Here is a 24,234-nt window from a genome sequence, read left to right as displayed (position 1 = left end):
TGTATGTTCTCACTCATAAGTGGCAGCTGAGCTATGAGGATGCAAAAGCATAAGAATGACACAAAGGACTTTGGGGACTCAGAGGAAAGGAGTGGGAAGGGGGTGTGGGATACAAGACTACAATTGGGTGCAGTGTATACTGCTCAGGTGATGGGTGCACCAAAATCTCACAAATCACCACTAAAGAACTTACTCATGTAATCAAACATCACCTGTTCCCCAATAACCTATGGAAATAAAAATTTTTTTAAAATATAAATAAAAAAATAAAGATACTCAATTTTAAAGAAAGAAAAAACTAGTTTTGCATAGACAGTGTGTTTGCTCCTCAGGATTTCTATGGAAAGGGCTATTTGATTTGGATGGTTTATGAAATTTTAAATTCAAGAGTACCTGTTAAGGTTCAATCAGGCTGATGGGAAAAATATTAGAGAGTTATAGAAATAGACACAAATCTTGGAAGGCCAGAGGTTTGTATAACTTCGGTAATAGATCTGGCTAAAGGTGGTGTGATCCCTTTACCTTTAAACAAATTAAAATAGTAATAAAGAAAGGCAGAGTAGTTTATCTAGCTAGCTTGTTTACTCATGTGATGTTTAGACTAACTTTTGATGTACCCTGGGTGCTTAAGTGCCTTTTACTCAGGAAGCTCACAATGTCAGTTACCCTCTAATGGTGTTAACTCAAGCTTTTGTTAATTAATCTTACTGAATAAATACAACTCTGACTAGCTGATCAGGGCCGAGTCACAACTGTTCACAGGATTCAGCAGACAGCCTGTAAGCAGCTCGGACCTTCAGTTGGACTGGCAGAGCAGAATATCTGTGTGTCAGTGTACTTTATTCATCCGTCGCTGGGTCAGAGGTGTGCAAGGGACAGACTCCCACAGCTCATGCCCCCTCCAGAGAAATGCTGCTGCAAGTAAATTCTTCTATAAGCATGCCAAAGTATGTTGTTGTTGTTTGTTTTTATTGTATGGCTTTTCTGGCTTTAAATTTACCTTCTTAACACTGCTTCTTTGCATCCCACATGTACTTTACCAGAATGCTGTTTTCATATGTTCACACTTAAATTAAGGTTGACTTTATCTTTCTAGAGGTGATTTTTGATCAATCTTAGGCCTTCCACAAACATCCCAATTCCTGCTTTTGCAGTTTAATTTTTCCTCGACCCCTGTGCTCACAGCTTGTTATAGGAGCATGAGAGCCTGCTTGTATTTGGTATTTAATTTTCTACTCCCAGGCAATTTGAAATTTGTTTATTTAGTGTCTGCTATTTATGCTGAAAGCTTGGGTTTTGTGTGGTTGTATTTGTTCTTTTATTATATTTTTATAGGATATGCTGATTCAAACCTGCATCACTGCCATTACCTCAGCTATCCAAAATTCCCCAAATTTTTAAAATCAGATTTGAGAATTCTAGAACTCTTACTAACTCATCATGAGAACATGTTTCCTTCCTGGTCACCAGTTTTTTGTAGTCTATTATGTTTACCATGCAGCCCCCTTTCTTGTTGGGTGGCAGTTGGTAGATTTTTGGTTAATTTTTACTCGTTTTATTAAATAATTGGTTATGGAAACTGTAAGTAACTTTTAATCTGCTATTAAACATTGAGTTATTGAAGACAATACAGTTGTTTTTATAGTGTCAAAATGTTCATTATTACTCTTGTCCTGTTGATATCAAAATACCTATAATAAAAATTAGAGTAAAATCCTAAATAATTGTCTTTTAGATGAAGAATCATAAATAAACTCATTCATAGTATGAATTAGCTTTTAAAATATACACATTATAGATTATGACAGTGAATCCAAATTACTATTGGATTTATTTAAAAAGTACTAAAATGATAAAATAGATTAAGGCCCATTGAGGACATTTCAACAACCAACTTAAAGAAAGCAAAAAATTCAGTTTAACACAATATTTACACTGCCTGAGCCTGCTGGTTAAATGAATTTCTACTTTATTCCTCACATCCTATGTCATTATATGGTTACTTGATCAATAAATGTTTAATAAGTTGCCTATCATGTGTCAGCCTCCAGTCATACACTGGTGAAAATGATGGATAAGATTTTTACCCTCATGAACCTTACAGTTCAGAGGGGGTTTACAGATAAGAATCATAATAAAATGCATGGCAGTATGATACAGCATGCCTGGGATGGGCTGGGGACGAGATGGGGATGGGGGTGGCTATTTATGATATGGCAATCAGTGAAAGCTTCTTTAGAAAGATGACATTTGAAGAGAATCTACCACGCAAAGGCCTTAAGAAAGAAGCTTTGGGGCAGTGGAAAAAGCAAGTGCAAAGACAGTCAAGGTAGGAACCAGCCTGAAGAAATACCTAGGTCAGTTTGCCGTGGTACACAGACCAAGGAAAAGAATGGTATGAAATGAGGCAGATGCTAGCAAGAACAAGATCAAGTAGGAGGCTAGGAAAAGCAGTTTGGATTTTATTCTAATTGCCATTGAAAGCCATTGGAGAGTTTTAAGTAGACTTACAATATTTTCTGATTTAAGTTTTTAAAGGTCACTGATTACTACGTGGAGAATGGACTGTGAGGGGGCAAGCAGCTTGCTCCAAGTGGCAGAGACTAAGGTTGTAGTAATGGAGAAGATAACGAGTAAATGTATATAGCATGTTTTATATGGGAGCTGACAGGACTTGTTTATAAATTGACTGTAATTGTAAGGACAAAGAATAGAATCTAGGATAATGGCTATAGTGCCAATACTTATTGCAAGACAGAAGGCAGGGTAAAAATTGGAGGCTTAAGGGAATGCAGGTTCCCCTGAGGTAGGGGATTCTCTTTCTTCCCCTATCTCTCATATATACCCGAAGTCGTAAACTGAGAGGAAAGAAAGAAAGATAAAAGACTGAGAACCAGATCATACCAGTGAACTCATCCAATCCAAAGTGCTGGAGTAACAGCCTTAACCTATACTGAAGGAGAGAAAGAAAAGAGCTTTGAACCGAATAGATGACTGGTTTTAAAACCAATAGGTTGAGTCTTAGAAACTGAAGTGGGACCATATAATTCAAACTAGCCTGAAAAGTTAGGGAATTGGACCAAATGATGTGGGAAGATGCAACCCAAAGGGAAGAGAGGCTGATATTGCACATCTGAAAGTAGTAATAGGAAAAAATAAAATACTTTTATGTTTGTTCCTGAAGATTTTTTAAATACTCAATAAACCAAGTACCATGAGTGATTCAAGAATGAGGAAGTGGTCAGTTATGTCAAAAGCTGCTGACAAGTTTAATGGAATAAGACAGAACCGACTTTAGCAGTTCTCTGCAATATGTTTATAGCTGATTACCTTGATGAGTCCTTTTATTAAAGTGACATAAAAGCCAGATTGGCGGGGTAAAAAAAGAGTACAGGAAGTGAGTAAATGAAGGTAACAATTAAAGACAAGTGTTTTGGAAGGTTAGCCACACACACACACACACACACACACCAGAAAGACACAAAGGCAGACCATTTTTAATCATAATAGCTGCTTAATTTCCAGCATGATTCACAGAGATGTCACTATCATTCTCTGGCAATCATCTGCAACCAAAATATAGATGGTGCAGGAAAAGAGTAATTTTCAAATAGTTCTTTGTTTTCTTACCTTCACTCATTACATTTAATGTGTCTTGTTTTCCATCTCCTTCTTGTGACTGACCTGGATCCAGTGAAGTCTGAGAAAGGCTAACTTCTGCTGATAACTGGTCAAGACTTTGGTAACTTTTCCTGTAAAGCAAGGATGAAATACTACTTGAATTTCTTTTCACAAAAAAAGAATTTCTTGAGTGGTTCTTTAAGGGTTTTCAATATGTTAAATTTCTGGTTAAAATTCTCCCCGTCATTTCTCCTAAATTTTGCTTCGTATTTTTTGCTTCAGTATGATCTCCTCCATCATACTTTCCCTCTACCCTCTTTCAAAGCATATCTGTTTAATCCATTGGAAAACAGGAAAAAACAATTTGTCAGACATAATCTTCATACCAATTTTTGATTACATAGATGGTTAAGAAATGGGAACTTCTGGTTATTACCAATTTTCAAAGAACAGAAAATCTTCACATTACTCTTAATGAAGATATAAAGTTGGCATAACAATAATGACCTAGTGTCTCTTAAGCACCTCAGAATTCTTCAGTGCCTTGACATTAATACAGTTTATATAAACAAAAACAAATTATTATTACAAATTCCTGTAATTAAGAAGTTTAAAAAGTGCTAGGTAATAAAATACCTGTTTGTATTAATATACATCAAGATGATTAAATTCCTCTCATCTAGTTGCTATTTTGAGGCCCATTTTCTATTAAGCTAGTAAGTTAATTATATTAGATGTTAAATTCAGTTATAAATGGAAAGTTAATGAAAGCTTATTATTAACCTTTCCTCATATTTGGTTCTTCAGGATAAAACCAACCCAAAAGATAAATGCAGCTTTGGTGTTACACTTTACATAACAGGACAGAATTATTATTTCTATATATAAGTGGTCTAGAGAAAGAATATGTTTTTCAGCCTCAATATCTATTATTTCCTAAGGTAGCCAAACACCACCTAATTTCCTAGAAATATATTTTACAATAATTTTTATAGGAATGTACATAAAATTTAAATGATCTATTTCACAGCTATCTCTAGTCATATACACAAAAGTAGACTTAGTTACAGGTTTCCAAAAATATGTATATTAAATGTGATTTGAATGTTTATATGTAGTCTCCATTTTATGTTAATTCACGACTCCATTCAAAATGGGGAGGAAGGGGGGAAATAATTTAGTAACTGAATAACAAACTAGATTCACCGTTTAAAAAAAAGCAAAGCCCAACAGGTTTTACCAAAACAAGTTATTTTTAATTGCTTTTGTACATATTCTCCATCAATTTTATTAAGATTTTATAAGATTTCATAATAAGTAGATATATACAACAGGCAAATATTTGTCTTTCCCTCTAAGAAATGAAGAATGAGGTGACAGAATAACTTTACCAGCTTACAAAACAGTGTTCTCACTTTATAATTTGATGACTTTTAAATGCTTATAGTATTAAAGTCCTTAGTTAAAATAATTTTTAACTACCAGGAAATTCTACTATTGCAGGAAACTTACGACAATCACAACAGATAACATTTATATGAGCTACGTAATGTGCAATAAAAATGATATCTAATATTTATATAGCACTTACTATATGTTAGGCACTTGTCTACATATTTATGAATTTATTTCATCCTCATAGCTACCATAAGAAGCTAGAATTATTACTATCTGCACTTTATGGCAGAATAAACTGGGTCACAAAGAGATTAGATTTAAACCTGTTAGTCTGGCTCTAATTTTCTCTCTTAAATACTATGTTATCCACTCCCTCGTATAGGAAGAAAAGATCTGGCTTCCTATTTTATTAGAAATCCTTCTCCGGCCAGCATAGTGGCTCGCACCTGTAATCCCACCACTGGAAGGCCGAGGTGGGAAGATCAATCACCTGAGGTCGGGAGTCCAAGACCAGCCTGACCAACATGGAGAAACCTTCCATGTCTACTAAAAATACAAAATTAGCCGGGCGTGGTGGCACATGCCTGTAATCCCAGCTACTTGGGAGGCTGAGGCAGGAGAATCACTTGAACCCAATAGGTAGAGATTGCGGTGAGCCAAGATCGCACCACTGCACTCCAGTCTGGGCAACAAGAGTGAAACTCCGTCAAGAAAGAAAAAGAAAGAAAGGAAAAAAAGAAATTATTCTCAAGAATGGCCTTGTTTAATGAGATAGATCATGTAAACTATTTAATCATATTACAGAAAATTTCACTTGATTTGCATATTAAAATCTTTTTTTTTTTTTTTTTTTTTGAGACGGAGTGTGGCTCTGTCACCAAGGCTGGAGTGCAGTGGAGCGATCTCAGCTCACTGCAAGCTCCATCTCCCGGATTCACACTATTCTCCTGCCTCAGCCTCCTGAGTAGCAGGGACTACAGGCGCCCGCCACCACGCCTGGCTTTTTTTTTTTTTTTGTACTTTTAGTAAAGACAGGGTTTCACTGTGTTAGCCAGAATGGTCTCAATCTCCTGACCTTGTGATCCTCCCACCTTGGCCTCTCAAAGTGCTGGGATTACAGGCATGAGCCACTGCGCCCGGCCAAAATCTTACTTCTTTAGCTAGAGAGGAAAGCAGGAACATAGGAATTTAAAAAGTAGTTATAAATACATTCACTTTCCAAATTACTTTTTTGTGCCCAATAGGTATCTTACTTTTTAAGTTGAATGACAGCTCAAGATGAGTTTCTGACACTGATTTTTCATCATAGAAAACCTCTTAATATTTCTACAAAAAATTACATATAGAAATAGTTACAAACAGTATAAAATACCCTATAAGCCAAAAGACATAGAATTCATCCGAATATTGTAAGGACTGAAAAAGTCTGACAACACACATTTACAATAATCTCCAAGACTACCACCCACTACAGGGGAGAAACTCTGTAAAAGCAGCTTCTGACAATAGTAACATGAAATGAGCTCTCTGCATGACCTACTGAGGTTCTTTTTAGAATATCACATTTCTGAATCCAAAGTGGTGTTAGAGCCTTTCTCCCCTTTAATTTGTCACAGTTAGTGAACAATTATTGAGTTTATAACTTTGCTTAAACAAATGCCAATGAATATGGAAACAGAATTTAGTAGATGATGTTCTGAAGCAATAATAAAAATTACAACCCAAAATTAAGTACCTCATTCCTAAAATATTAAGAACTGTACCTTACAGCATCTTCTTTGCATGAAAATGACTACAAATCCACTATCTGGGAGGAAACAAATTCAGTTGTTTCAGTAATGGCTAAGAATGGGTTTGGTTTCCTCATGTTTACCTGATTTCCAATGTGACTGACAGCTCCATCGGACAAACATTTGTTGCCATGTGGTAACGGTAACCAATCTATGAGAGTTCTGTCTTTATAAGGCCATGACTAAGCCCTATCTTAGAATCCTAGACTCATTAACATCACACAGTAAGATTAAAAGTAACTCACCAGATACATTAATCCAATTAATAGCTATTACTCTTTCTCAGAAGATAATTTTTTAAATACAAGTAGCTTAATCAAAGTAAGAACCCAAGACAGTAAGAGTCATGCATTCTAATTATACAAAATTTGTAGTTTAATTCTTACCTTGCCAGTGTTAAATATAATTTTATTTATTTATTTATTTGTTTGTTTGAGATGGAATCTCACTCTGTTGCCCAGGCTGGAGTGCAATGGCAGGCTCTTGGCTCACTGCAACCTCTGCCTCCCAGGTTCAAGCGATTCTCCTGCCTCAGCCTCCCAAGTAGCTGGGATTATAGGTGTCAGCTGCCATGCCTGGCTAATTTTTGTATTTTTAGTGGAAATGCAGTTTCACCACGTTGGTCAGGCTCGTCTTGAACTCCTGACCTCAAGTGATCTGCCCGCTGCAGCCTCCCAAAGTGCTAGGATTACAAACATCAGCCACTGCACCCAGCCATTGTTAAACATAATTTAAATTGAACTTGTAGGAATTATGTCATGGGCATTTGGGAAAATCTACTAAATTCAATATCTAACTATTTGTACATTTTTAAACCTTAAATATAAACATCTATACATAAGATTGGATATCAAGTAAAAGCAAATCAAAAGGAAATTCAGAAATAATCTCGAATTTATTTGTTAATCAATTTTCTACAATCTTTTATATCAATAATCAGAAGTAATAAATGGTTAATCTATGCATTTGCCCAGTATTATGTTAAGGTTAATAATAATTTATCTAGTAGTCACTGGGCAACAGAGAGTGTGTTATATAGAAGGAGATGAGCATTATCCACATGTAGAAAATAAAAACAAATATATGTATGTTGTATATACAGAAGCACATGAATGTACATCGAGACAGAGATACACTTTTTGTTCTTTGTTTTCATAGAAAGATGTCTAAGGAACAAAATAATCATTCGCTACAGGAGAATATCTATATTCTCTTATTAAAATAAACAGAAGGATGCAAGGAAAGCCTAACAGGGAAGGGCATATATGAGTGATGTCAATGCCCAGTTTACAAGTTGTAAAAGATTTCTGCAGTTAGGGTCTCCTACTCCAAAAATATTTGAAAGACATAAATGGGAAAGAGAACTGTGAATACATATGAAGTGAAAGTCATTAGAAAAAATTAAAAGCTGGTCAGGTGCGGTGGCTCACGCCTGTACTCCCAGCACTTTGGGAGTCCAAGGCGGGTAGATCATGAGGTCAAGATATCAAGACCATCCTCGCCAACATGGTGAAAACCCATCTCTACTAAAAAAAAAAAATAGCTGGGTGTGGTGGCGGGCACCTGCAGTCCCAGCTACTCAGGAGACTGAGGCAGGAGAATCACTTCAACCTGGGAGGCAAAGGTTGCAGTGAGCCGAGATCGTGCCACTGCACTCTAGTCTGGTGACACAGTGAGACTCCGTCAAAAAAAAAAAAAGTAAAATTAAAATTAAAATTAAAAAAATTAAAAACCTAAATAGTAGATCATAAAAGCATATAAGAGCTCATGATTCTCAATAATTTTGCAATGTGAATTATGGCTAAATTGGGAAATGATGATAATTTGAAAAGACTAAAAAAGCTTAAGTAGAAAATATAAATACGACAACAATGAATCTGATCTTTTGGGATAAGAATGGGTGAGTTAGGCAATAATCTAATAAGATTATGAAGATTATGTAACAGATAACCTAACAGGATTATTTAACAAACTCATGTGACCTAGACTTTACATATATATAAAGATATTAAAACAGAACTTACTGGAAACAAATAAGAAATTATTCTATGTGTGTGTTAAGGGAACATGTTTTATACACTTATTTATTGTTCAGTTTTTACAGTAAGCCTGTCATGCTTTGAATATTTAATATCATATCATGTTACATTGTTAAAGCATGACAGGCTTTTACAGTTAAAGTATTACAGGCCTTTACATGATATCATGTTAAATTGTTAAAGCATGTTAGGCTTACTGTAAAACATATATCATGTTTGAAATACAGAAAAAGATATGAAATCCAGCATAGCTTGCTGGGTCTAAGTAATCTTGCCAGGTCTAAGTAATCAATAAATAAACTGGAAATTTTATTTTTAAAATTTTATGAACAGCATAGTAAAGAGAAATAAATTTAAGATCTTCAATTATGAGAGGGATCTTTCCATGAGTAGGTGACGATATGACCAAATTATTCAATGGCTTAAGAAGACTAACAAATTAATTAAATAAACACTGTTGTTAAATAAACAGGAGGCCATTAGCCTAAGGCTGTCCCCCTACTCTGAGTTCCTAGTAACAAACTGCAACGTAATTTAGTAAACAAACCAAAGCCTAATTCAGGAGATTTTTTGTAACAGCCTGGTTTCAGCTAATCACAAACAGCTGAGATTCAACTAATCCTAGGCAGCAAACTAATCATACCATGCTAAATAAGGTATTTACTTAGCTGTAGCCAATCAGATGACTTATCTGCTTTTGTTTGGCCTATAAAGGCTTCCTACATCCACTGCTGGGCAGAGCTCTCTGAACCTTTTCTGGTTCTGAATGTCGCCTGATTCATGAACCCTTTGCTCAGATAAACTCTGTATAACTTAATTTGTCTGAAGTTTTTCTTTTAAAACTCTCTTCTTAAATTGTCTTTGGCTAGCTGGTTGAATGAAGTTACAGAGTTCCTAGAGAAATAGCTATAGACATCCCATATCTTTGCCAGGAAAATCATCTACTGTCATTAAAACTGTAATGAATTCTAGGGTCAGTTTCTTTCTCCAGATTGTCAAGAGGGTTAATGTTCCTTATTAACAAGGTTTTAGCCACCTCCTTCATAATTAGTACATTCTCAATAAATGTCTGCTGAACTTACTTAAGATATTGGTCAAATCAAAAGGAGCCAGTGATCAGGTAGTTCAAGAGCCTTGGCTTATATTAAAAGTTTGAAGAGAGAAAAAACTGGATCCTGATGAAAAGCTGTGATTGGTATCAAACATGATTTTTATGGTGAACTCCTCTATTCTGAATATCCAAAGCCTCCATCTTATATGCGACAGTTGGATTTATTCAAAACAACTGGGGATGAGTTGTTCACTCTAATTTTACACAAGGTTCAGAAAGTTTAGAAGTTAGGTGGGTATACACTCTCCAGACATGGAAGATACAGGATTACATTAGAGTAGAAACATAAGACTTTATAGAGTATAAATATTTACTGAGAAGCTAGCTATTAAATTCTAGCAATTTATTATCTCACTTGATCCTTATAATTCTGTTAGACAGGTATTATCCCCAGTATTACATCTGCATAAAGAAAAGGGCAAGGAGAGAAAGTATTTCTCAGTGTTACACAGTAATACCAGTCCTGACTTTAAACTCTAGGTAAAGTGATCTCTGTACAACACCCTAGCTGCATGCTTTTTTGTTTGGGGATAGCAGTTTTGAGACAGGGCCATACTAAAACAATACCAACAACTGAGGACAGGCCAGATTAAAGAATGATGCTAGGCTTAAGCTGGTGGAATAACTGAGTCAAGAAGTATAAAATCTAGATCCATGCTAAACAGATGAATAGGAAGTTTCCTGGCCTTCTTTTCTGAGACCACAATTACCTTATCTGCTGCTATAATACTTTGTAAAAACCAGCTATTATTGCATATGCAGAAGCAAACTAAAAATAAATCTTCCACTTTAGACTTTTTACTGGCTCCTCAATAGATAACTCTGTAGACAGGGAAGTGTACACATCTTCTGGCTAAAATATGTTACCTCTCACTATCTAATATGACAATGTGGATATTACAATAAAAAAGCATAGTCTTTTAACTTATCAGGATTTAATGTTACACTATTTTTGCAGTTAAAAAACAGGAGCATCTTATATGTCATATATAGATAAGGTAAGTAAGTGTACCAAGTATTGCTACAAATTTAATTTTTCAATCATAAATTAAAAATAGAAATAAAATAAATTCTTCTACTAATTAAACCCAGAGGAAGGTAAAATTATATACCAGGATGAGATATATTCTAGTTATTAATAACTTTCATAAGGGTATATAAGGGAACTAGATCCCAATTTATGAAATATCCAAAGTCAGTATCTTGAATCATACTAAGAAGTATGGTTTAGTAGACGTTGAAGAGATTCTACTGATTTATTCTGCAAATAATGTGTTCATCTTTTCCTACTTATCTCTAATAATCAATGAAACAAGAAAAAGCATTTAAGTCTCCAGTACTTGTTTTTAATATCAAATAGTCAAATTTACTTTGAACTCTGCCTTTGATAGACAAAACACATCACAGAGTAAAGCAGGCGGAAATTGTTTATACTAAAATATTACTTGTAGAAATATCTGGCTACTAATAACCTAGTGAAAGGTACCCAAACAAGCACACATAGATATGTGACTCTACCAGGGAAATTTACAAGCAAGGACTCTAAAAGAGTAGCGAAAAGAACAAAAAGAGATAGGAAAAAGGGAGGAAAGAGGAAAGACAAAACAGAGAAAATACAAGAAAAGAGAGAATGAGAGGGAAGGGAAAAAATCAAACAAGAGGATGAGAAGGAGGGATATCAGGAAAAAACAGAAAATTAGCTTAAGATAGAAAAATAAAAATAGTGAAAAAATGATTAAGGTGGAAAAGTGGCTAAAAGCCAAAAGAAGGTAATACAACTTACAAGTTTCAAGATGATTACCTAAAGGAAAACAGCCTAAGACTGTAGCTCTCTCAACATTGGGTACTGGATACTGTAACTAAATGAAATGAAATAGTACTGAACATTGGAACAAAGAAATAAGAAAAAGATCTTGTGGACCATAGGTGAAGTGATTATATCTTCCACAGTTTCTAAAAATCAGATTGACTGAAAATGAATAGAATTCTTCAGACCCACCAGGAACAAGTAAATATCTTTCTATTCCTTCAAATTGTATTTTATGACAAGTGGGAAAATTAGTCCTAAGGCAAATACCACACCAATGATGGAATACAAAAATAGGTGGCTCATTAAACACAAGCTCATAGATTTAACTGAAGGACTGGCTGAAGATTCAACTAAAGGAAAAGTAGACAGCTGGTACAATATGGCATAAGAATTTCTCAGATAATCTAACCTTACCAAAGTAGTCCTAAATCTTATCTTTGCTCTAAGATAATAATAAGTTCAGAAAGAGTAACTGAGAAACCTAAGCGGATAGCCATATGTTTTGGTACAACTAACTATTAATTAGTTGGAAAAAAAAGTATTACACTTACTCATACCACTGTTTATTGTGTTTTCGGTAAAGCAACGTATCCAAGGCAACAGCATTGACATCCAGAGCTCCTGGGGAAGGCCACTGGTTGGTGAGATGGGCAGTTAACTCTTGTCTTGATCTTAAATCATTATTCTTTAGCACAGTCCTGTGAATATTAAGATGGTGAGTGCTTTTGTCTTCACTGTTCTACAATGGCAGAGGAACCTAATGGTATCAATTTAGGTCCCCAAAATTTATCTTATAAAATTGGTTTGTTAATAGATTGTGAACAGAACTACAGCAAGGATGGTTGGGACAATGACTGTTCTTTCTCCTGCAATATGTGTTCTTCATTTTTTTTTCCTGCTGGTTACAACAAATCACTACTTGTGAAATTCAGACTTACTATCTTTTCACATCATTACTAAAGTACTAAAAGACCCAAGTAGCATTTTATATCTTAATTAAAAGGAAGTGATACTTAAAGATACAGGTTATTAAGCCAATTAAAATATTTAAAAAGTAAAGATTCCATGTGTATGATTTCCTAGCTTCATAGCTCAGACACAATCTATGAAAGTATTTTAACTCAAGTAAAGGAAAAGCGATTAAAATGAAAGAAAAACTGCAAAAAAATATAAAATAAAAAAGATTATCATAACTATTTTTCCTTTTTTTTTTTTTTAACACACTGTTGCTGGCTTGAATCCCATAACTGTCTTTGAAAGAAATGACTACTGATAAATCTTCATGAAAATGATTAAATTAATGACAACTACACTAAGCAGTATAATCCACTGTAAATGTTTTAACTACAGAATGAAGCCATTATAACAATCCACGGTTTTAATTTTTATAGAACTGTTACTTGCTAATATCAACTTAGAAAAGAATTTGCTTTTTGCCAAAATTTCAGACTTCAAAAACCAACTAATCATTGTCACAGGATTAATTCAACATTTAAGTTGATGGTTAAAAAGAACTTTAAAAACAAAGGTCTTACTCTACCTCTAAAAGGCCTTAAAATACCATTTAGGTAACCTGCATCCTCCAACAGGAGTCCATGGCTTTAGTGTGCTAATGTTCTGAGCCATCAATTCAGAAGCAGGGAAGTAATATGTGCCTGCCACTAACTTCCACAGATAAAAGCCCTGTTGTGGGTAACAGAGAGGTAAGTCAGTGAGGTAAGGGCAGCACAATACTGCACTAAGGAAAATCAGCCTGCATGCCACTCCTGGCTGTTTACAATGATACTAATGGAATAACTATATTTCATATGTCTCTAACAGGCTACAGATGGATATTTCTGATTTTGTGGGGTATCTGTGTGCATTGAAAAATACTTGTTCCACTATGTCTACAAGGAAACATTATCTGATGTAAACATTAGATTCTGTCTCAGGATGGAATACGAAAATAGGCCAAAGTTAGTGAGAATGTATCCCATTAAGATACTATTTTAGCCTAGTTGCCACAATTTCATTTCACTGGAAAAGAAATGAAATTTTTAAAAGGACTTTTAAAGTACTTTAACATTAAAAAAAAATTAAAACAGTAAAGCTTTACAAAGAGAGCAAATGGGAAAATTTTAAGACAGGAAAATAATGCAAAACAAAAATAGGAATTATTAACCAGATAATCTGTTATGATAAACCACCATTATTTTGGATTCTGTTAGGTTTTTCTCTATCATATATGCAATTTCTTGAGGGAATCTAGTGAACATCACTGGAAAACTCAACTTCAATGTCATAATTGGCTCACAGGGAATATTCAGGCAGAACATGAGAAAAGCAAATGTGCATCTGTGAGGAAATGGCACTGGTAGAACACAATAATAATAATGGAACAACCTCCAATTTAGAATACATTCTTTCTGGAAAATGAAAAGTTTTATACCTCATTAAATGGAAAAGAGAACTGAAGTTCCATAACTGTTTTTATACAACTGTTGTCCATGGAGATTTTTGCCTAATGACAAATTAAGGTGCTGTCTTTAGACCTTTGTCCTTATAAATCCTAATGATGTTTTCTATGAGCAGCTACCTGGTCCTCTGAAACATGAGATAAAAGATCTCAGCTAATGGAATAGGCATAGTTTTCCTCCCACATAGCATCTATTTCCCATCTTTTGTGAGGAATGTGGAGACAATAAATCCTGGCACTTGCTCTGCCACTATGAAGAGGAAAGGTTCCTGGAGAATCCTTGTGTAAGGCCTTTTCTTTCATCACTCAAGTACACTATGGGACAGACAAGTGAATTAAGTTGAGAACCTCGTCCTTGTATTTTTGAACTTAACTAGAGTCTGTTTAGAGTAATAAATAAACAGAGCAGTTTATTCACTTTAACGGTCGGTCCCTGAACAGAATGTACCAGCAAAGAGACATTACTGCAGTTCCTGCTTCCAACCCTCTGGGGTAGCTCAGTTTCCTTCTTTCTAAGCCTATTTATCCAGCCTTTCTATCCATTCTGTGAGTTGCTGATCTCTTTATAATGAATTCTATCTGTGCACAAGAGCTGATTGTAGTTGTTTGCAACCAAAGAATCCATCACTTACCTTAGAACAGGGGAAATATACCCAGTTAATATCAAAACCTACTCAAAGGTAATCCAGTTAATGTTAATATGAAGAATAATGATATTTTTCTTAATTGGCCATGCTTAAAAATGGTTTCAACTTAAGTTACTTAATAATTGCTATTATTTAATGGTATTAAATCAGTGATAAAGGTTAAAATATGTGACATTTAGCATTTAATTAAAACTCTAACCAATGCTGAAATTAGTCTGTCTAAAAACTGAATTATTTTATATGTGATAGATTCTATTTATCACTTATCTATAAGTCAATTTATCATTCCCTCATTAAGACAATGATTCTATAGAAGGTGCACTGAAGGAAAATTGTTTAATTTATTATGAAAGTAGCAAGAGGGCCAGGCGCGGTGGCTCAAGCCTGTAATCCCAGCACTTTGGGAGGCCGAGACGGGCGGATCACAAGGTCAGGAGATAGAGACTATCCTGGCTAACACGGTGAAACCCCATCTCTACTAAAAATACAAAAAACCAGCCGGGCGAGGTGGCGGGCGCCTGTAGTCCCAGCTACTTGGGAGGCTGAGGCAGGAGAATGGCGTAAACCCGGAAGGCGGAGCTTGCAGTGAGCTGAGATCCGGTCACTGAGTAGCAAGAGTAGAATTATCACAGCTAATTTTCAGAACTTCCCTGTGGTATCTACCTCTGAATTTCTCGATAGCTGATTTTTCTTTAGATTCTCAATAGGAATTATTTAGGAATTTGCCTTCTCAAAATAACACAGTTTAATTTATTACTGTAATGACTCAAAACCATTAAAGAAAGGATCTCTTTATATGGATTTTAAGCTACATATAATCTCATCAAGCCTATCTATGAGGCAGGTTCTGACACTTGTAAAGCTTAAATACAGCTACTGAGACAGCAAGTTGCAGGCAACTCTATTAGGGAAAAATATTTAAAACTCAATTTACTTATATACTGAAAGTATCTTCTCCTTGTCTTTGCTCTCCCAGCATTAACTATATCCCTACTATTATTCAAAAGATCCAAATTCCATCCATCTTCCAAGGTTTATTTTGTTTCTACCTCATTCTAAAAGATCTTCAGATTACTTCTGTTCACAATGATACAACTTGTATTGCTTTGTGGTGAGTCTCCTACAGTTTAATAATCAATCATTTAAATATTTTAGTGTTTTATGGATCTTCTACTTTGATTATAAGCTACTTGGGAACAGTAGCTTTGTTTCATATTTATTCACTGTAAATGGTTATAATATTGGACATATTGCTGAATCTCAACATGCAATTCACATGACCACTAAATGAAAACTTTTCCAGCTTGAGGCCTTATATGGATGCTTGCTGATTTCCCATATACTACCTCGTAACAAAAAGTAAAGTTTTAAACTAAAAATTTAGATTAAATCTACAAAATATTTCACAGATAGCATTTTCATGACAATCGAAAAAATATATTCACAACTAATATCAAGTAAATGTATTAGGTAGGCAGTGGAGGACACACTTAAAATACGTGAAGAAGCAATCATCTAAAAGTCTTTGTGATTGTTATATTTTTCATGAGAAACATGCTCATAGAAGAGGGAGTATAGAAAGTACAATTTAGGCCGGGCGCGGTGGCTCAAGCCTGTAATCCCAGTACTTTGGGAGGCCGAGATGGGCGGATCACGGGGTCAGGAGATCGAGACCATCCTGGCTAACACGGTGAAACCCCGTCTCTACTAAAAATACAAAAACTAGCCGGGCGAGGTGGCGGGCGCCTGTAGTTCCAGCTCCTCGGGAGGCTGAGGCAGGAGAATGGCGTAAACCCGGGAGGCGGAGCTTGCAGTGAGCTGAGATCCGGCCACTGCACTCCAGTCCGGGCGACAGAGCGAGATTCCGCCTCAAAAAAAAAAAAAAAAAGAAAGTACAATTTAAATTCTCCTTCCTTATTATACTCTACCGCCCCTAATAATTGGCTTCTAGATCCTTGAGGAATCCCTATCTTGCTTTTGCAAAAGATCTTTTACTCTACAGGTAAAAATCTGTCATTTGAAAGTAAAGTTTGATTTCTTATATGTAATTATGTTGAAGTATGTGTCAGTTCAATTTATCAATTGACTATTTCATGTGATCTTTAAATATATCCTCAATTTTTTGACCTGAATGTGTCTTTGATGGATATATGTAAATTCAAAATACTGTGGATTTATATATGCAAAACTTCTCAAGTGAAAAATGGAGTCTATCTCTCCTGCAAAATTGTTAGAAACAAATCTATAGCTTTCAGTTAAGGTTCAAAAAGCTGTTTTATTTTTCAAAGGAAAAAGTTCCACATCTTAAGCAAGCCCTTCTGGGAATGACAGAAAAAGTCAATAAATACAATTTATTCTGTGGAACTTAGCTAACCCCTGAAAAGTTTCTATATCTTCTAAATACATAATTTGTAACTAAGTATAAATATGTATTTTACCACTGACACTTTATTCTTTTTAGATTTATAATTTTTCTTCATATGTTTTTTAAACATTTTTATCTTATTTTATTCATTATTTATTTTGAGTAAGGTCTCAATCTGTCACCCAGGATGAAGTGCAGTGATACGATCATGGCTTTCTGCAGCCTCAAACTCCCAGGATCAAGTGATCCTCCCACCTCAGTCTCCTAAATAGCTGAGACCACAGGTGTACCACCACTCCTGGCTAATTTATTTTTTCTGAGGCGGGGTCCCCCTATGTTTCCCAGGCTGGGAATAGGGGTCCAGGCTGGGAATAGGGGTCCCCCTATGTTTCCCAGTCCTGGGTTCAGGTGGCGCTCCTACCTAGGCCTCCTAAAGTGCTGGGATTACAGGTGTGAGCCACTATGCCTTGCCTTAATTTGTATTTTTAATTTTTGTGGGTACATAATAGGTGTTTATATTTATGAGTTACATGAGATATTTTGACACAGGCATGTAATAATCACATCAGGGTAAATGGGGAATCCATCACCTCAAGCATTTAACCCTTGTGTTACAAACAATCTGATAATACTCTTTTGGTTATTTTTAAATGTACAATTAAAACACTTTTGACTATAGTCACTCTGTTGTGCTAGCAAACACTAGGTCTTATTCTTTCTAACTTTTTTTTGCATCCATTTATCCACTTTCCCTCCCTCATAAGACTCGTATGATTATTGTTAGCTTATCTTTTATTTTTTTTGAGACAGGCTGTTGCTCTGTCACCCAGGCTGGAGTGCAGTAGCACAATCGTGGCTCGTTGCAGCCTCAACCTCTCAGTCTCAGGTGATCCTTCCACCTCTCAGCCTCCCAGTAGCTGGGACTACAAGCACACAACCACCATGACCAGCTTAGTTATGTATCTTTTATAGAGACCCAGGTTTTGCCCTGTTGTCCAGGCTGGTCTCAGACTCCTGGGCTCAAGTGATCCGCCAGCTTTGGCCTCCCAAAGTGCTGGGATTACAGGTGTGAGCCACTGCAGCTGGCCTATTAGTTTATCTTGACTAAGTACAGAGCAATACAATGCAATACAATATAATGCGATACAACAAGACTGTATTAATTATAAACACCAAGGACTTTTCATTATGGACTCTGTATCATTTCAGGAGGAAATTATTTTCACATTGTTTTTGAAAAAACAAATTCATCAAAAATGCAGTTATTTACTGTCTCTTTCAAAAAACAGCTTTCCATATCTCACTTGTTCATTATGTAATTTGCTAAAATTCAATTTGTGAAGATTTATCACATGACTCTGAGGCATCAAGAAGGGTATATTTACCTCTCCTCTAATAATGAAGAGTGTTTTACAAAATATTATTATTTTTTTTTGGAACAGAGTATTGCTCTCTCACCCAGAGGGAGTGCAGTGGCACGATCTCAGTTCATTGCAACCTCTGCCTCCCGGGTTCAAGCAATTCTCCTGCCTCAGCCTCCCAAGTAGCTGGGACTACAGGCGTGTGCCACAACACCCAGCTAATTTTTTTTTTCTTTTTGTATTTTTAGTAGAGACAGGGTTTCACCATGTTGGCCAGGCTGGTCTCAAACTTCTGGTCTCAAGTGATCCACCCGCCTCGGCCTCCCAAAGTGTTGAGATTATAGTTGTGAGCCACCACGCCCAACTGGAATATTAATTTTTAAATAGAGGCTCACCCCAGGTAAAAATGGAAGTCCCAATAAAAGTTATTTCAGTTTTCCCAGAAAAACAACTTGCTTTGAATAGTACGTGACTTAAAATTTTATCTTACTGGTCTTCCTCACATGATGTTTTGCATGCGTGTTTCTGTATGTGCTATTCTCTGTACCCAGAATACCGTTTCTTTCTTCCTATCCCTTGGTCATGTGGGGAACTCCTGAAAAGCCTGCTCAAATATCAACTTCTTAGTGATGGTTTCCCTGGATCATCATTACTGTGCTACTTCTATAGGGAATATACAAGTTGAGCATTCCTAATTTGAAAATCCAAAATGCTCCAGAGTCCACAACTTTCTCAGAAGCAACATGACACCACAGTGAAAAATTCCACACCTGACCTCATGTGAAGTGTTGCAACTAAAACACACTTAAAATTTGGATCATGCACAAAATTATTAAAAATATTGTATAAATTATCTTTAGACTTATGTGTATAAGGTGTACATAAAACATAAATGAATTTTGGCTGGGTACAGTGGCTCACACCTGTAATCTCAGCACTTTGGGAGGATCACTTGAGTCCAGAAGTTCAAGACCAGCCTGGACAACACAGTGAGACCCTATGTATATAAAAAAGTTTTAAAAATTAGCTGCGTAAGGTGGTGCATGCCTGTAGTCCTAGCTACTTGAAAGGCTGAGGTGGGAGGATCACTTGAGCGTCGAGGTCAAGTCTGTAGTAAGCCATGATTGTACCACTGCACTCCAGCATGGATGACAGAGGCCTTGTCCCCCCCGCCCAAAAAAAAAAAAGAAAAGAAAAAAGAAAAAACAGAGAGAGAAAAGATAAGTGGAGAAATGGGGATGTTTGCACACTGCTGGTGGGAATGTAAATTGTACGTTCATTATGGCAAACTGCATGGTGGTTACTCAAAAAACTGAAAACAGAATTACCATATGATCCAGCCATCCCACTTCTGGGTATTTAATAATTTGAAATCAGTATGTTGAAGAGATTCTGCACAATTATGTCCACTGCAGCACTATTTATAATAGCCAAGTTATGGAATAAACTTAAGTGCCCATCAATAATGAGTGAACAAGGAAAATGTGGTACAAGGTCTTCTAAAAGATCTAGAAATCCATATTCTAGACTTTGATAGTAATACTTAGCCAATTCAAAGTGATTCTTTTGTTCATTTATTTGATTATCTTGTGACTCCAGGCTTGAGGGTTATCCTCTCCCCTTTACTTTGCTTCTTCCTCACCCCAGAGGCTGTGTCAACACTCATGATGTGGTTATATTTTCAGCTGTTGGACATGTATAAGGATCTAACCCCTGAAATCTAAGGATGTAACAGCTGTGGTTCCAAGTATTCCAATGCAACTCCAAAGGTCCAAAACATGAAGTAATTTTCAATTTTGATAAGACAATATATTTAAAGCCCTTGGGGCTATGAGGAAAGTTTTGAAAGTGTGAGTGAGCAATTTTGATGCTAAAAAGGTTCCTAGCATCAGCAATATAGCAAATTTTGTAATTTTCCACTCGCTCTGTCACCCAGGCTGGAGTGCAGTGGCGTGATCTTGGCTCACTGCAACCTCCGCCTCCCAGGTTCAAGTGATTCTCTTGCCTCAGCCTCCTGCGTAGCTAGGACTATAGGCGCACACCACCACTCCCAGCTAAATTTTGTATTTTTAGTAGAGACGAGGTTTTACCATGTTGGCCAGGATGGTCTTGATCTCTTGATTTCATGATCCACCTGTCTCAGCCTCCCAAAGTACTGGGATTATAGGCATGAACCACCATACCCATACCCAGCCTTCTGTAATTCTTAAGATGTACTCCAGGATTACTTGTGAGTACTTAAATGTGCTCCAGTATTATTTGTGACACGGCACACTGAGAAAATCATAGGCTATCAATCTTCATGTAAATAACTACTATAGTAGTAGTATATAGTATATGCAGTATATATAGTAGTATATAGTAATGCAGAATTTTATGTAAATGGAAAGAATACCTAGGTAGCAATTACTGAAGGTCAAAGAAAGGGAAAGTCACCAAAGATAAAGGTGTTAAATACATTCTAACCCCTGACTCCCTTAGGAAAAGCAGGAAAACAGAGTTGCCTACCTCCAGCTTGTCTTTACTACTTTGAAAGAGCTAAGAGCTATCTGACAGATGCTATCTGTTTATTGTTGGTCCTTGCCCTCTACTCAACATAAACTCTCTAAGGGTAGAAACTATATGTTTAATTCATTCTTGAATCACCAGCACCGAGAACTGGGCCCGACTCACCATACTTTCTCAATAAATATCTGTTAATAAAACAATATCAGAGAAGTTACAAAAGCAATTTAATACCAAGAGGAGTAATGAGAATTTATTCTTCCTTATTCAATTAAAGCTTCCTGGAATTAGAAAATGCAAATATAGCTTGTGAATATCCTAACTTTTTCATAATGTTAATATTAAAATGTTCTTCATTCATGTGTTATTTTCAACTTTACACACAGTCATGGGATAAAGATTTACTTTATATAACTTTACGATTATTTCCCCTTAAAGAAAACATAATGAAAGAAGCAACCTTAAAAGGAGACACATGTGCAAAAATTATAAGTTATTTACTCATTTACCAATGAAATATTCTTGCCCAAGAAGTTAAACCTAAATCTAACCAAGTCTCTGAAAGCAGCAATGGTTTTCAAACCTGGCTGCACTTTAGAACTTGACACTATCCTTTAAGAAGAAAGAGACATTAATGAGTAATTTAGAACTTAAAAAAAAATGAAGTGACTCATTATTTTCCCCATTTTAAAATGTAAAATAAACCCTGGCTCCTTACAGGAGTGAATGATACAGGTGTGGGGCATCAAATATACAAGATGAACTTGGGATATCTTGTGCTAGAAAGTAAGAGTTACCAAAAACAAATGGTTCATATTAGAAGGACACAAGATTCAACATGAAGGGGCTTCAATTAGACAAAAACGGGGCAATTTGAGCATCAAAAATAAAAAGAAATGTAAGTGATAGAAGCACAATAAAAACATTTCTACTATAATGCAGGAACAAAACAAAACAAACAAGAAGTGTTTTGCAGTATCATACAGAAAATGGGTGGCCTATGGGGAGGTCAGGATCAGAAGATGACAATTCAAGATCTAATCATCTTTCTAACTAGAACACAGAGGACAACAATAACAATCCTAATAAAATTACAAACTCAAATTTAAAAGGTTTGTTAAATTCCTATATAGAAAAGAAATATTGCAATAAATCTAGATTTTAACAACAACAAAGTAAAAGCCTTTGATATAAGAGAGTAAGGAAGGGTTGAGGATGCTGGGGGGTTGAGGCTTGCCGTGAAGGCAAGGGAAAAATGCACAAAGATGGAGTAAATGCAGAGCAAGCACCTCCAAGTCTTAGCTAAATGAAACCAGTGGAATGTAAGGTGATCATGTACAATGAGAGAATGCCATCTGTTGGTGGCTTGTAGTATTTGATTGCATTCGTGTATTTTGCATTCAGCTGGTGTCACTTGTTGAGACACATTAACATATGAATCAAGGGATTTCCTTGCTACACTGACATCATCCCTTTATTTATAAATCTTGTGTAAGTTAATTTGCATTGTAAAAGAATTCTAATTGTAACAAGTTCAAAATAATAAAAGAATGCAAAATAAGAAACAAAAATCATCATCTCATTAGAAACCATTAAAAAGAAGCAGGACATCAGTGTCTTACTCTAAAACTTAACAATATTCCATAAGAACTGAATTTCAGGTCAATCACCAAAAAACCCTAACTGACGAGGGAAAGTTCTTCTTTATAGTTAATTCCAGCCAATAAGTATGAAATGACTAACAGTTGGGAAATCACCCTTTACAAACCCTAATTAATCAACTGCTTTAGGCAATGCTAACCCATGGTTTAAGCCATTAAATGAAAGGCTGACAGGAACTTTTACATAGGAGAAACTAAGCTGTCACCACCTGAATCCGCTGCCTGATCTTATAATCACTAAAAGTGGGACAACCAGTGTGCCTCACAATATGATACAATGTGAAGTCCACAGCATCATCTACAAAATACTCCTGCTAAAAAAATTTAAACTTAAATTTAACCCAGTCCCATACAGCAGCAGTTCTCAGCCCTGATTGCCCATCAGAAACACCCAGAAACTACTTTAACAGTTTAATTTTCTAGTACCCATATTAAAGAGAAACAGAAATTTTAATAATGTACTTATTTAACCAAATCTACTCGGGATAATATTTTACAATACAGTCTATATATAAAGTTATTCATATTTTCTAGCCTTTAAACTCTGCTCCTTTACAGCTATGTCCCCAACCTTTTCAGTTACTGATGTCATAAAATTACACCTTTATACACTTTGTTCCCCCAAACATAAACTAATATTACTTTTAAAGACATTAGTCCCATAAATTATGTAGAAAACAAAATGTGGAGTTACAAACCAAATTAGCTTTTAGACTAGTAATTGTTTTCATTAAATGTATTAGTATCTTAAATCAAGAGAAAACAAAAGTTGAGTTACAAACCATTGTCACACTACTACAAGATTTTATAATTATCCATGGTATATCCTTATTGATATATTTATTTCTTCATACAGCTTTAAATTACGGTCTGGTGTTCTTTAATTTTACCTTGCAGGACTCCCTCATGCAAGGCAGGTCTAGTAGTAATGAACTTCTTCAGCTTATATTTACCTGGGAACACCTTAACTTCTCTCTCATTTTTGAAGGGCAGTTTTGCTGGCTATAGGAAACATGGTTGATAGCTTTTTTCTTTTAGCACATTGAAAAATTTGCCCACTGCCTTCTGGCCTCCAGAATTTCTTTCTTTTAAAAACTTTTGTTGGTACAGAGTAGATGTTATGTATTTATGGGGTACATGAGATATTTTGATACAAGCACACATTGTGTAATAATCACATCATGAAGAATAGGGTATCCATCCCCTTAAACTTTTATCCTTTCTGTTACCAGCAATCCGATTTTACTTTTAGTTATTTTTAAATGTAAAATAAGATTAGTATTGACTATAGTTAATCTGCTGTACTATCAAACACTAGGTCTTATTCATTGTAATTATTTTTGTTTTACTCATTAACCATCCCCACTTCCACCCCCAAACCTCCTCACTACTCTTCCCAGGCTTTGGTAACCATCCTCCTACTCCCTATGTCCATTAGTTCAATTGTTTTTATTTTCATATACCGAAA

General features: G+C 35.6%; 1 protein-coding gene across 4 annotated transcripts in view; it reads right to left on the bottom strand.

Moving 5' to 3' along the window:
• Nucleotides 1-24,234, bottom strand: part of RUNDC3B (RUN domain containing 3B) — a 205,555-nt gene that overhangs the window by 19,463 nt on the left and 161,858 nt on the right. For 2 of the 4 annotated variants that reach the window (XM_033193874.1, XM_033193876.1), the window contains 2 exons: nucleotides 12,321-12,467; nucleotides 3,631-3,752 (listed from right to left, as the gene is read on the bottom strand). In XM_033193874.1, coding sequence (XP_033049765.1) covers nucleotides 3,631-3,752; nucleotides 12,321-12,467 — 269 coding nt within the window. The remainder of the gene's footprint in view (nucleotides 1-3,630; nucleotides 3,753-12,320; nucleotides 12,468-24,234) is intronic. The other 2 variants (XM_033193877.1, XM_033193878.1) reach the window with 1 other exon arrangement.

This window comes from Trachypithecus francoisi, unplaced genomic scaffold (assembly GCF_009764315.1).
Source record: "Trachypithecus francoisi isolate TF-2019V2 unplaced genomic scaffold, Tfra_2.0 Lachesis_group4, whole genome shotgun sequence".
NCBI lineage: Eukaryota > Metazoa > Chordata > Mammalia > Primates > Cercopithecidae > Trachypithecus > Trachypithecus francoisi.
This window is presented reverse-complemented; position numbering and strand designations above follow the sequence as displayed.